The 13,774-nt window shown below is 51.5% G+C and overlaps 1 protein-coding gene across 1 annotated transcript in view; it reads right to left on the reverse strand.

Moving 5' to 3' along the window:
- Nucleotides 1–13,774, reverse strand: part of IQGAP3 (IQ motif containing GTPase activating protein 3) — a 39,308-nt gene that overhangs the window by 13,762 nt on the left and 11,772 nt on the right. The window contains exons 11-22 of the mRNA XM_055403392.2: nucleotides 13,497–13,584; nucleotides 11,797–11,960; nucleotides 10,215–10,372; nucleotides 8,437–8,558; nucleotides 8,171–8,334; nucleotides 6,779–6,869; nucleotides 5,502–5,669; nucleotides 5,271–5,410; nucleotides 4,995–5,165; nucleotides 1,326–1,409; nucleotides 1,104–1,175; nucleotides 933–1,002 (exon numbers count right to left, since the gene is read on the reverse strand). Of these exons, the coding sequence (XP_055259367.2) occupies nucleotides 933–1,002; nucleotides 1,104–1,175; nucleotides 1,326–1,409; nucleotides 4,995–5,165; nucleotides 5,271–5,410; nucleotides 5,502–5,669; nucleotides 6,779–6,869; nucleotides 8,171–8,334; nucleotides 8,437–8,558; nucleotides 10,215–10,372; nucleotides 11,797–11,960; nucleotides 13,497–13,584 (1,492 nt within the window). The remainder of the gene's footprint in view (nucleotides 1–932; nucleotides 1,003–1,103; nucleotides 1,176–1,325; nucleotides 1,410–4,994; nucleotides 5,166–5,270; nucleotides 5,411–5,501; nucleotides 5,670–6,778; nucleotides 6,870–8,170; nucleotides 8,335–8,436; nucleotides 8,559–10,214; nucleotides 10,373–11,796; nucleotides 11,961–13,496; nucleotides 13,585–13,774) is intronic.

Genomic DNA, 13,774 nt, shown 5'->3' on the forward strand with positions numbered 1-13,774 from the left:
AGACGATTCCTGGACAGTGTACTCAGCCTTGAAGCCCAGAAGCGTGGTCTCGGGCCAGGGAAGGAAGGAGGCCTACCTCTTCAGAAACCCAGGGCTGCAGGCCAACCTGGAGACGGACCACTGGTCCACTTCACCAAGAGGCAGACTTCCAAGGCTGGGTTCCTGGGCTTTAACACAGGAATCAAGAGGGCCCTGAAGGACCTCTGTAAGACTTTAGGGGATGTTCAACTATTGGGAACCATGGGGCAGGAAGATGGAACCCCCTCAAGTTCCCCAGGACTGCAGAAAGGACTCCAGGTCTGCCTTCCTGTGGGTTGGGCCACTAACGGGGGAAGAGTCATGGGTCAGGGAAGAAGTCAAAGTGGGAGAAGGCTGGAACTGTAGGGAAAAGAGCCTTTTCTTCCCTTTCCCATTCTCTCTCTCTTTTTTTTTTTTTTTTTGCTTTTTTGACTTGTGTCATAGTAAGAGGAAGAAAATCAAAGCCTGGTACAGACAGTAGCTGGTTCGAAGGACTTTTCCTGTGATGAGGCTATCTGCTGCTGGGGTGGGGCAGGGGGACTTTTGTCACCAGCCCTGTTCCACATTCCTGCACAGACAACTAGTACCTTCCTCTAACCTGCTGTGTGGCTCCAGAAGGGATAGCTAGACCTGCCTGACTCTCAGGGGACTCCAATCACTCCCACCAAACTGGGGGATTGGCAAAGGCAGGGGCACACCTCCTCACTCCTCAGCCCACTTTGGGTCCTACGGTGCATGCTCAAGGTTGTAGGCATTAGCTGTTGGTGAGAGAAAGGCTCAGGAAAGTCAGACCACTTCTCCAAGGCCCCAGTTTATGGGGTGGTATGGCTTTCTGCCTCGTTCACTGTTGAAAGCCAGGAAGCTTACAAGGACAGTCACTTGCATAGACAGAGGAGGGAAACCAGGCACTTTACCTAACATCCTGTAGTCATCCCGGGCTTTCCTGGCTCGGAAAAATGCCTGGATCTTCACAATGGAGTTAACCTGTCAAGAATGCAGATGAAAAAAGGACTGTTGGTGGCCCCTGCCCTGGTCTCACGGATAAAGGTGGGGTATGGGGACAAGGGGAGCAGAATGACACTCACATTCTTCTGGAAGTAGCCCAGACGCTTCCGGTATCGCCTCCGAGCTGCCCACATCCGGGCCCAAGCCTGGATCTGGGGGCAGAGACAGACTGACTCAGAGCCCGCACTTAGACCCAGGCCAATTCAGCCTTCTCCAGAGGTCATGGGAGGTGAGAAGACTACAGGTGGTTTTCAGAGGGTCCTTTAAGAGAGCCAGGAACCCACCCAAATCATGGGAGCTACCTTGATTACAGCATTTGTGTTTGCTTTTAAATACTGCAACCGTTCCAGGTAAATCTTCCGCTGTCTGAAACCACGCCAGTGAGCCTGCCAATCAGAAGGGGGAGAAAGATGACCCCAGCTGGTCCCGATTGCCTGAAAAGCTTGTGGGAAAAGCCTCACTCTGGACTCTCCAGTAAAGGGTGGTGGGGAGGCAGGAAAGGAGAGTGGAAAGGCAAATTTGGCTCTGTCCTCAAAGAACTGCCAACTTAATGGGGGAAAACTAAACATCTGCATGGAGCCACTCAAGCCCTCTGCCACACTCCCTAGATCCAGCAAACACATACACACGCGCACAAACTCTGACACATGCACTATGCAATCAAATATATATTCATAACAAACGCCTCCGCACAGAAACAAGTGTTAAGACACAAGCTTAAAAGATATTAGTAAAGCATACACTTACCAACTTCACCACAGCATATACCATATCCCCTACAACATACTCTGTTCCGTTCAGTCGCTCAGTCGTGTCCGACTCTTTGCGACCCGTGGACTGTAGCCTACCAGGCTTCTCCGTCCATGGGATTCTCCAGGCAAGAATACTAGAGTGGGTTACCATTTCCTTCTCCAGGGGATCTTCCCGACCCAGGGATCGAACCCGGGTCTCCCGCATTGGAGGCAGACGCTTTAACCTCTGAGCCACCAGGGAAGCCCACACCCACCCATAAAACCACTACCTATAGGACTTTCCTGGTGGCCCAGTCATTAAGAATTTGCCTTGCAATGCAGGGAATGTGGGTTTGATCCCTGGCCAGGCAACTAACATCTCACGTGCCATGGAGCAACTAAGCCTTCATGTTAAAACTAGAGAGTCTGTGATCCGCAATGAAAGACCTTGCATGACACAGCGAGGATCCTGTGTGCTGCAATTAAGATCCAATGAAGCCAAATAAATACATATTAAAAAAAAAACTACCCACACACTATCACACAATCCAAAGTCTGGAGATGTGCATAGTGGCATGGCTGGAAAGTGTGTGCAGGCACAGAGCTGTGTGCCCACCATCTCTGCCAATGGCCATCTGGGCAGCAGGTCATTCATGTTCTCATAACTCACACTTCTCTTTACAACTCTACCACGTAGCTCTGAACCTCAGCTCTAAGCAAATCTTTCCTCCAAGGTCCCCAGTAATTCAGTTGTCAGGCTGATGGTCTTTCCTCACTGACTAGTCTGCTGCAAAGGCGTCTAAATGACCCTCTCCTCAATAATCACACCTGCTTTGGTCTCTAAGACACAAATCGCATGACTCCCTTCTGTTTTGGTGTCCTTCCTGTGGGCCTTTCCCCTTTCACCCCAAGCTTGTGTGAATTTTCCTAAAACGCTATTTGGACCATGCTTCTCATAGCCCCAGGTTCCAGGAAATCTCAACCATCTGACCCCATACTCCTATCTGACTGTCTATTGGTCCCCACTTCCTTAAGAAGTCTAGCCACCTCAGACATTTCACTTTCTTTCAAACATGCTTTACGATCTGCTGCCTCAAACCTTTGTCTATCTATGCCCTTACCCCAGCACTATCTCTACCTACTGATACCTATCTTTTAGGGCACACATTAAACTTCTCCTGGACACTCAGACCCTGGAGGACACTCTGCTACTGCTGATGTCATGTTTTAGTGTGTTAAGCGCATTGACTTTCAGGGACTTCCCTGGTGGTCCAGTGGTTAAGACTCTGTGCTTCCAGTACAGGGGGTACGTGTTCAATCCCTGGTCAAAGAACAAAGATCCCAGATGCCATGCGACACAGCCAAAACATTTTTAAAAAGAGCATCCCCTTTCAGCCAACTGCTCTCCCAGCCTTTCCTAAAGCAAACTCTCCTGGGCAGGCTTTTCCCCTAAGACTTACACCATCCTTCTGTTGGGAAAGGATATAAAACAGGCAGCTTGGTCCCATGGTACCAGCTGTCTATTCTGGAGCCTAGAGGCCAGGGAGCCCCAGGCCTATGTCCTTTCTCAGCACTCCTTCCCCTCCCACTCTAGGTACTGACATACTTTTAGTTGTTATAGGGAAAGGCGGAGGAGTCTCCTCTCTGCTCTAACCACCCACCCATCCCCACATGGCTTCTGTTTCAAGAGAGAAGGCCTCTCAGTCTGGATTGGTGAGAATTTAGGACCCTGACTGGAGTCCCGGACAGGGTTAGAGCTCTCAGGAGACCCAAGCTGCTTCGTTTCTGACTCTCACTCTCCCGAGCCGGAGAGCAGGTGGCCTGGGGTTCCGGCCCCCTCTCCCTTCTCTGCCTCCCAGACCCAGGCCAGGGTCAGCACAGCTCTAGAATGGGTGCAAACTCAACTTCTGACTGTCCCCTCTCCCACTGTTGCTGCGGCTTCTCTGCTCCTTAGTTGGTGTGAAATTCTAGGCTGCGTTCAGGAGGGTTGATTCAGACACTAAATGCTGATGGCTAAGGTTCTGAGTTCTGGGATCAGTGCCCCAAAAGTTAACATCTCACAACAGCTTTCACCAATAGAGCACGCCCCCGCACTAAGTGCTACATGTAATTTTCCTGCTTTACCCTCACAACCAGCGTGAGGCACGTGCCATCATCACGAATAAGGAAACCGAATGCTGGCAAGGGCTTCAGTAAGGTATCTAGAAGTAACAGGACCAAAATGCAAACTGCAGCCTCAGGATCTAAAACCCGCACTCTCAGTGACCACATGTCCCTTCTCGTCACTGAGGGCATTTGCCCGTCTCTGTGCCTCTGGCTCCCTCAGGGCTCTCTGCTCTTATTTTTGTGTCCCCACTACCACAACACCTAACACCCACTGTATTCCAGCTCCTGCAATGGGAGAGGCATGAGCACGCATCTGTCTCTCACCATCTCTCACCCTTGCCCAGTGCCAGGTGGCATCCTTTGCAGACACTGGGCATTTGGAGGTGTTCATTAAATGAAGTCTCTTTACACTGCTCACCTTGCCATGAGACCCTCCAGATCACGTCTGCCTGAGGAGGCCTCTGTTTGCTCAGCTCCCATTATTCCTGGTTTGGAAAGTGCCTCAGGCCAAGGCCTCGTGCATGAGTGACTTATGGGTCGGTCTCAGAGGCCACAGTAAACCATACAAAAGTTGGAAGAATAAAAATGGAAAGGGCTGGCTGGAGAGAAAGGTAGAAGTGCTTTCCCTAAGGGATTCCATCCCTTTTCTGTTTAACCATCACTGCTACCACCTCTTCACTAGCCCTTTCTAGCCCTCCTGGTGTCTAAACCCTGACATTGTGCTAAATCTTGTCCACTCTCTCTGTGGGGAAGCTCAGAAGCAGCGCTCATACCCTCTGGATGGTGACAATGAGAACAACAGTAACCAGCATTTGTCCACGTTCTTGCCTATCTGCCAGGTACCGCTTAAATGTACTTTAGATATCACCTCATAACACCCTGGCAGAGGGGTGCTACAACTTTCAGATGACTAGTTTTCAGATGAGGACACTGGGAGAGAGTAAGCAATTAGTTAATGTGGTGGAGAGGGGATTCAAACCCAAGTAGTCTGGGCCCCAGTATCCATGCCCTTAACTACTACTGTACAGAGGCCAAAAGACCACCCCGACCCCACTTAGCAAAGAGGAAGCAGGAGGAAACTCTGAACCTCAGGGAAGTCCAGCTCTGACAACTCAGAAGGCCAGGGTCTGCTACCTGGATCTTGACAACTGCTGGAAGCCAGGTCCTCAGAAAGTGGGAACGTTTAGCAAACTTCTGCCGGACCAGGAAGCCGCGGAGGCGGGCCTGGAGCCGGATGATGAAGCCCACGTTGGCCTTCCAGAGCTGCCGGCGGTCATGGGCAGTGGTGACCTTGGTGACAGCTGACTGCAGAAGCAGAAGAAGAGGGCCTGTGGTGTCCTGGTGGTAGGAGCCTCTCCCACAGGAAACCTCCCATCCACGAGCCCCCTCTCTCACAGGGGCTCCACCAACCTGGATCTCCTCCCGAGTTAGGTGGGAGGTGTTGAGGCGGCAGCCAGGAGGTTGCTCCCAGGTCCCCTGGAAGGTCTGCAGGTGAAAGTAGTAGGCAGTACCGTCCTTCATGTCATGTTGAACCCACAGTGCTGTATCTCCTAAGCAGAAGGCAAATAAGCAAAGAAGGCTCAGAGGAGGTGAGAGGTAGCTGGGCCGGCCAGGAAGGGAGAGGCAAGGTGAGGCAGCTACCTGGGCGTTGCTTCTTTGCCATGGCAGCTTCTAGGAGCCGCTGGTAGCCATCGGCACAGTCGGGAACCACTCCTCGGAGGCCCACGGAAGGGTTCCTTAATACTCGTTCTGTCTGGGCTGCTTTGCCCTCCTTGATGGCTTGATTGATGGCAGCCACACCAAGAGCCACTAACAGGGGTATAGAGAAGAAGTGGTCAATTTTTCCTTGAGCCCCTTCCACAGGCTCTGTCCTGTCTATTGTGAAGGAATCCAGAGAAAGAGGACTCAAAATCACGCTGTATGATGGAAGGGACAAGGACATCCCAGGATGGACAGATGAAAAGAAGCAGCATGCAGCTGTGCTTAAAGGGAAAGGTAGCAATCAAGAAAGGCTTCCTGGAAGAAGGCAGTGTAGAGCTGGGCTGTTGTTTAGTCACTAAGTCGTGTCTGACTCTTTTGCAACCCCATGGAATGTAGCCTATCACGCTCCTCTGGCTATGGAATTTCCTAGGAAAGAATACTAGAGTGGGTTGCCATTTCCTCCTCCAGGGGATTTTCCCAACCCAGGGATCAAACCTGTATCCCCTGTATTGACAGGCGGATTCTTTACCACTGAGCCACCAGGGAAGGCAGGGCTGGACTACGGCTTGGTAAAAGGAAGGCTTGTACAGAAGTTTTAGGGCAAGACATGGTCAGAGACACCACAGGACAGTTTCATAGCAGGAGAATAAAGTCCAAGAAGTGGGGAGAATTGATGTAGCCCTTGCCTTCCAGTTACTAACAGATATACAGATGGATTCCAGACACTGAGAACTAACATCATCAGCATCCCACACAAGAATGCCAGTGTCTGTGCTGATTTGGCCTTTACTTTTCCACAAAGCCAACCCCTCTTTGCCAACTTCGAGACTAAACATTCTCTAACCAGAGCTAATTGTTGAAACCCAAACTCAAGCTACCAGTAGAAAATGGGATGGATTTTGGCCCCCACCTGTCTCACATGCTCACACTGCAGGAGGAAAGTGCACAGGAAGGCATGGAAGGAGGCAGTGGGTGGACCAGGGGCTCTCGACTCCAGAGGATTTCCTGCCCAGCTGACTGCTAGGAAATCCATCCTTATGGTCAAAGCAGCAGCCCTCCTGTTCTCTTTCTGGCCTGCCTCCCCAAATCGGTTGAAATAGAGAAGGAGGTAACTGGGGAGGCTGACTGTCTGGGCTCCCATTGAGTCCACATCTCCTTGCCTCCCCCAAACCCTCTCCCCTCCAGTACCGCCCCCACCTCCACCCCGGCCTGGTTACTTCTCTGAGCTGCATCTGTGTCCTGGTTGGCTCTAACCACTTCCTGGCGGATCTCTTCCAGCCACAGCACAGCTTCGGGATCCCCTGTCACCTGATAAGTTGAGAACAGTGGGATATGATGAGAGCTCAGGCTGGTCTCCCCAGGTTCCCAAGCCCAGGTGCCCAGGGGAGCCAAACTGCAGGCTGACTCGGGGAGCCACAGGGGTAAGCAGCCTCCATGCCCCTCTGCCCAGGCTGCATGGGCACAGCCTTGTGGCTCCCTTGGATTGCTGCCAGGCCCACAGGGTTCTTTCCCACCCTGCCTTCAGGCCAGGCATCAACTTGGCTGGGCCGTAGCATCCCAGAACCCTCTTAAACCTTCAGCATCCACCACGCTCTCAACAGCTCCCTTTCCTGCCCTTATGCCTCAGCCATGTCCAGGGAGAGCCCACATCGGAGGGTGATCTCCCCACTCCTCCTCCCTGTTCCCTTACACTTCAACACACAGCTTCTCAGCCCAATCCTAACCCTGACCTCCACCTTCCCCTTCCTCCCCACGCTCCACTGCCGCACAGGTCAAGGGAGCCTGTGTCCGCCTCACTGTCAGGCTTGTTCCTTCCCTAGATTTACCCAACCCCAAGCCCAGACTCTACTCCTTCCCCACTCTCCTCATTCATAGGTGAACTTTCTGAACTAACATTCTATTGAGCCCTGGTATTCCAGGCAGTGTTCTAAAGCACTTATGAACTAACATTTTTAAAGTGCATAAGACAATATTTGGCAGAGGGTGAGAACTCGATCAACATTAGCTGGTGTCCCTGCCATATTATTTCACTTAAACCCTATATCTCTGAGGTAAGTTCATTTTATCACAAGCTTGTAGGTGAGGAAACTGAGGCCCAGAGAGGGTAAGTAACACGTGCAGGGTCAGATGCCAGGATCCAAACTCAGCTAGTCTGGCTCAGGACTGGTAGCCCTCAGCCACTCACTATGCTGCCACCTACTCGGGCGTTACAGGCTCAAAACCCTGCCACATTCGTCAGCTCACTTGGTTTTTTACCCCCATTCCAGTAGGGAGGTAGGACAGGGCATGTAGTATTTTACAGATGTATAAGGAGAGCTCAGGGATGTTAGGGATTTGCTATGAGCGTCAGAGCAGGGAATGCAGCCTGGGTTCTCAGCCCCCCAGACCTGTGCTCTTCCCACACACAAGGTGCCCACAGGTCACTCTGTGCTGTCAACTGGAGCTCTGCCCTTCTTCCCCAAGGCCAGATCAGAACCCCCCTGCCTCCCACCCCCAGAAGGGACCATGTCCATCAGACTGGATTTCCCAGGGTGCATACTGGGCACAGCTCTATGTACAGCGGATATTCTTCCTGTGCTGGTGACCAACCCAGCCAGCCCAAACCTCACCTGGGCCTTCCGCTTTTTGGCCGCCACAAGGAGGAGATGGTACCGAGGGGCAACGGGAAGGCTGATATCATCCAGGCTGGCAGCAGGAAGCAGAAGGGAGGAGAGGGTCTTCTCAGGGTTGTCCTGGTCCAGAGCCTCGTTGATGAGGCTGACTGCAAGGACCTCTGGGAAAGGGAGATTGAGGTGGGCAGAGGGCCCAGACTTACGGCTAAAGGATGGGGCTGTCCGAGTTGGGCCGTCATCCCCCTGTCCTGGACTCCACTCACGATCAATCTCTTCCTGGACCTGGGCGTTGACCTGGCTCACTGCAGCCTGTAGGTCATTCCAGCTCAGGAAGGCCCCATCCACTCCGCGTATCTGTCGCAGCTTCACCAGAGCATCAAAGTACCTGGCAGCCAGGTGAGTGAGGATGAGGGGGGGAGCGTGTGCCTCACCAGCCAGAGGTCAGGGGAAGCTTCTGGACTTTCCTCACCTAACCTCCAGGACATCACATTCTTCTGGTTCTCATCTCGCCTCATAGGTTGTCCTTTCTGAGTCTCCTCCTTCACCTCTAAGCACAGAGCATCCCAAGACTCAGTCTTCAAGCCTTTCTCTCTCCATGCTCACATTCTTAGTGATCTCACCTAATCTCATGGCTTGAAGCACCATATGCTAATGACTCCCCAAAGTACACCTACAACCCATTCATAAATGCCAGCTGCCTGCTCAGCATCTCCACATGAATGTCTAACACTCACCTCAAGCTGAGCAGTTCATATCTGAACTCCTGATTCCCCCACTTGGTCTGTATCTTCCGCGGTCTTCTCCATCTTGGTAAATATTCACTCCAACTTCTCAGGCCAAAAATCTTGAAGTCACACCTGACTCTCTCTCACACTCCATATCCACCACATAACCAAATCATGTCAGTTCAGCTTCCAGAATATATCCAAAATATGGCTCCTTTTCACCACCTCCACTGCCATGGCGCTAGGCCAAGCCTCCATCATCTCTTGCCTGGATTACTCCAACAGACATTTAACAGGTCTCCTTGCTTTTTCCCATCTAACCTATAGTTGAGATTCTTGGCACAGCAGCCAGAGTGATCCTGTTAAAAGTAGATCGCATCACCTCCCTCCTCACTCAGATCCCTCCCACGGCTTCCTCCTCACCTGCAGTAAAAGCCAGAGGCCTGCATGGTCAGGTCTCTGAGAATTCACCTCCCATTATTCTCCTCCCCTCCTTCCACTCCACCTCATGGTCTTGTGTTCTCTAAGCACACCAAGGACACTTCTTTTTCAGAGTCTGTGCTACAGATAGCTCATGGCAATCACTTATGCCATTTAGGTCTCACTCAAAATGACACTCTTACCAAAGAGGCCTTCTATAACCATTCCATGTAGCAGACACAAACCACCCTTACCAGGTCCACGTCCTTTATCCTCTCTGCCTTGTTTTATTTATCACAAGTATGCTGTGCTTAGTCGCTCAGTCGTCCGACTTTTTGCGACCCCATGAACTGCAGCCCGCCAGGCTCCTCTGTCCATGGGATTTTCCAGGTAAAAATACTGGAGTGGGTTGCCATGCCCTCCTCCAGGGGATCTTCCCCACCCAGGGACCAAACGTAGGTCTCCCCAATTACAGGAGGACTCTTTACCGACTGAGCCACTAGGGAAGCCCATTGATCACCATAGCTCTTCTAATCATTTAACGTGTTTGTTTTTTGCCTCTCTTCCTCTGCTAGCACAAAGTCAGATGACAGCAGGAACTGTGCTTTGTCCACTACTGTCCCCAGCAGCTAGGTTAGTATCTGGCATGTGAGTGGGTACTCAAACATTAGCGATGAAAGATTAAATAAACGGAGGAATCGGGAATGACTGTGAACCCAGCCACTCCCAGAAGAAACATAGGTCAGGGAACTGCAAATAGACCCAGAGAGTGGGCCTGGGCCCAGGAACAGGACCTCATGCAGAAGGCTAGCCTCCGAGCACAGGAACTTGGAGTCCTGGCTACACTCGCCCCATCACCCATCCCCTCCCTCAGCGTGCGGCTACACCTTTCTTACCGCTGAGCGTTCTCCCTGTCCACCTCAGCCAGGCCTGTGGCGGGGTTCACCAGACTGCTCCAGAAGCCGCTAGCATCCTTGGCCTCCAGAGCCCGGTTGATCAGGACCACGGCTGAGAGCATCTCCACAGCCACAAAGAGCTCCTCCTGGGCCAGCTCCTGCAACACAGGGAGGGCCGAGTCCCCACTGACTGGGGAAGGGCTGGGGGCTCAGCTGCCCTCCTGCCCCCAAGCCTCTCCCACATCCCAGAGTCTACATCTCAAAACCCCTATGGCCTAATCCACTCACGAATAATTAAACTTAATAATGCTTACTACGTATTCAATGTATAAGTACTTTGGGCACACTATCACTTAATTTTTCTAACAAGTCAAAGAGGTAAGTACCATTGATATCCCCATTTCACAGATGAGACCATGGTTAAGTAATATAAGTTAAACCTAACTGCCAGATACCAGAGCCCACACTCAACCAGTGAGTTCTACTGGTCCTGACCACACACTAAGAACTGCAGTCAGCCCTGGGCACACAGAGAGGAAGAAAAACGTGGGCCCCTCTGTGCATTACCACACACCGAAGGGCCCCTTTCCTGCCCAGTCTTCACCCTGTGCTCGGCCCTGTCTGGAGCACCCTTCCTGTCCTCTACAAACAGAATGCTGCAAATAATAATAATGGCTAAAACTTTCATGCCAGGCTCATTTCTAAGCACAGGTGTTAACTCATTTAATCCTTACAATAATCCTGTGAGATAACATATTATTGTTCCTATTTTATACATGAATCGAGGGGCAGAGGAAGTAAATAGTTGGCTCAAGGTCACATAGCTGGGAAGTAGCAGAGCTGAAATTTAACTCAGGCAGTCTGGCTCTAAAGTCCACATTAGTCACTATATTTTACTTCTTAGGACTTATCTTTTGCTTCCTTGTCATAGACTTCCTCACATTCACTGAGACCATCCCCTTCCCAGGTGCTGTGCCTGGACTTGAGGCTCTGTAAATGCCTGCTGTGGGGAGGATTCTCTGTTGAGTCTCCTCTCTTCCAAGAAGACTTCCCAGGTTTACCCCAAGCTCTGCCCCCTCCATTCTCCTACTGTGAAATTGTCTTCCATTCACACCATCTACACCTCCCTCCTTGTCTCTGCTTGGACCCTCGGATGTGTTCTAACTTCTCCAGCAGGCTGGGAAGGCCCTATCACTTCACTGTCAGAGAAGCTGCATGGACGAGGGGGGGTGGGATAGCAGAGTGGTAAAAAGCATAGGCTTCAAGTACACACGGCTTTGCATGCACTCCCAGCACTGCCAGCTATAGCTGTTTGGGGCAAATTACTTAACCTCAGCATCTATTTCTTCATCTCTAAAATGGAAATAATACTCATCCTATAGGGTTCTTTTAGCATTAAATGAGTATTTAAAGCAGCGTTTGCTCAAAGGTATTTGCCATTATAATATACTCATGATGGCAAGGATGGCAGCCCACCTCCCACCCCTAGTCATTGCCAGCATTTAATGGTGCCCTCATGGGTGCTCTGATCCCTCCAGCTGCTTGGGAACCCGAGAGCTGGACCCTCATTTCTAGGGCTTACCCCCTGCTGCTGCTGCTGGAGCACTGCCAGCTCCTGCTGGTACACAGCCGAGGCAAAGGGGTACACTGGAGGCAGCTGGGCTTCTGGGCACATCAGCTCCCTCTCAGTGTCGGCGGCCACTCCCCTCCGGATAGCATTGTTGATCCTCTGCACAGCCCGGAGCACTGCAGGCGAGGAGAGAGAGGCCGGGAGGCTGGGCATCCAGTGCCATTTCCACTCTCCCAGCTAAATAGGTTCTGCTGGCAATCTCTGAGTGGAAATGGCTTTGAACCTCTGCTAGGTTCCAGATGTATTTCTAAATGTTCAGGAGGAAAAGGGGCTAGGTCGTTTTAAGAAGAGGTTCTGGAAGAAGCAATTTGTCAGGCCTAGAAGTTGAGTAGCTCAGCAGGTAACAAGGAGTGGCTGTCATAGCTGAGGTGAGTTCCTAAGGCGGTGAGCGCAAGACTGACAGGAGATTATGGAGCGCAGCTAAGATGAGGTTGGTCAAGAGGCTCCAGAGACCAAATCTTGATGACAGTGCAGAGGAATAGGGAACTAGCTTCAAGGCGGAGCCATTTGGGCTGCAAAGGGGCCATGGTGAATCAATGCAGTTTTAGTTTTCAAATGCTGGGGCTTATAAAATGCCAGGCAGATATGGGCAATGGCATCAAGGAGCACAAAATCTACTGGAAAAAAATAAGGATACAGATTACTACACAGCATTGCTGTCATTGCTGTGAAAGGTACTTCCCTTCCCCACTAGTACCCTGGCAGTGTAGGGGAGGAGAGACTTCAGGGGAGACAGGAGGAAGATTTCACAGAGGAGGCAGCTCTGCAGGACATTTTCATCTGGTTTCCACTGGTGACAATGTGGGGAAACTGTAATCTAGAGGACAGAGGCCTGGCGGTGGGCAAGGCTGGGACCATCAAGTTGTCTGACTCAGCTGGGCTGGTGGGATGTGAAGAGAAGGGTCGGAGAGATACTCGGAAGGTCTCACATACCAGGAGGAGGAGGAAAAGAGACTCAAGTCTTGGAGAAATATGGAAGAACCCATGAAGGGCTGAAGGTGCACAACAAAGAAGATCAGATTTGTCAGATTACTCTGGTACGAGGAAAGAACTGAGCGATAAGCAGGCCGTTAGCCAGGAGTGACCTGGGGGCTCTGCAGAGCCTGCCAGACAAAGGTGAAAGGTGACTGAGCAAGTCCAGACAGAGGCAAGTGTTCACGCCAGGTATGCTGTCCACAGGCCTCTGCAGGACACCTGGGGCTCTATTTTTCTTCACGCTTGATCTCCAGGTTGATCCCCTGAGAGGGAGACAATCACTAACTCACATTCTTTTACTAAAGAATTATAGCATATTTTTAAGGGAAACTGAGCTGCATCATGAGTTTCTCTCTCATCTCAGCCATAACTATATTTTGGAAGCCAAAGGAACCCAAGCAGGTTGAAACAGTCAAAATACAGGGCAAGTGCTTACAAGGAAACTGCCTGCCCCAGGAGCTCAGCCTGGTGCAGAACTGACTGTCATTATCTCCAAGGCCTTAATGAATTTAACTGTAGCATCCCTCTTGGGAGCCAAGAATAGGGCATACTAGGTAGGGGCCGGAAAATGGAGCAGCAGTCTGCACTGCTCTACACAGAAGCCAGCCAAGGAATTACACACTCTTCCAAGAACCAGGGATACAGCCAGAGCAGGTCTCAGTCTGGAGGTGACTTACTGGCTTGTTCCTGATGACCCTTTATGTTGGCAGCAGCCACACCAGCTTGCACCTCCTCCTTTTCCAGAAGCTCCACCAGGCCCAGCTCCTGGAAGAGGGAAGAGGTGCAGTAGAAGAGAGTCCTCCTGGGGCCATGAATGTACAGGAGCTGCCAGTGAGCACCGCAGGTCCACCCAGTCACCTACCCTCAATCCCACCTCTCCGCCCTCTCCCCGCCGCCCCATTTTGGCAGACTAGCCTGGCCCGCCCAGCCCTAGGAACTCATCTCTAACCTCTGG

Source organism: Moschus berezovskii, chromosome 4, assembly GCF_049115385.1.
Source record: "Moschus berezovskii isolate FMDL1 chromosome 4, NW_MosBer_1.0, whole genome shotgun sequence".
Classification (NCBI taxonomy): domain Eukaryota; kingdom Metazoa; phylum Chordata; class Mammalia; order Artiodactyla; family Moschidae; genus Moschus; species Moschus berezovskii.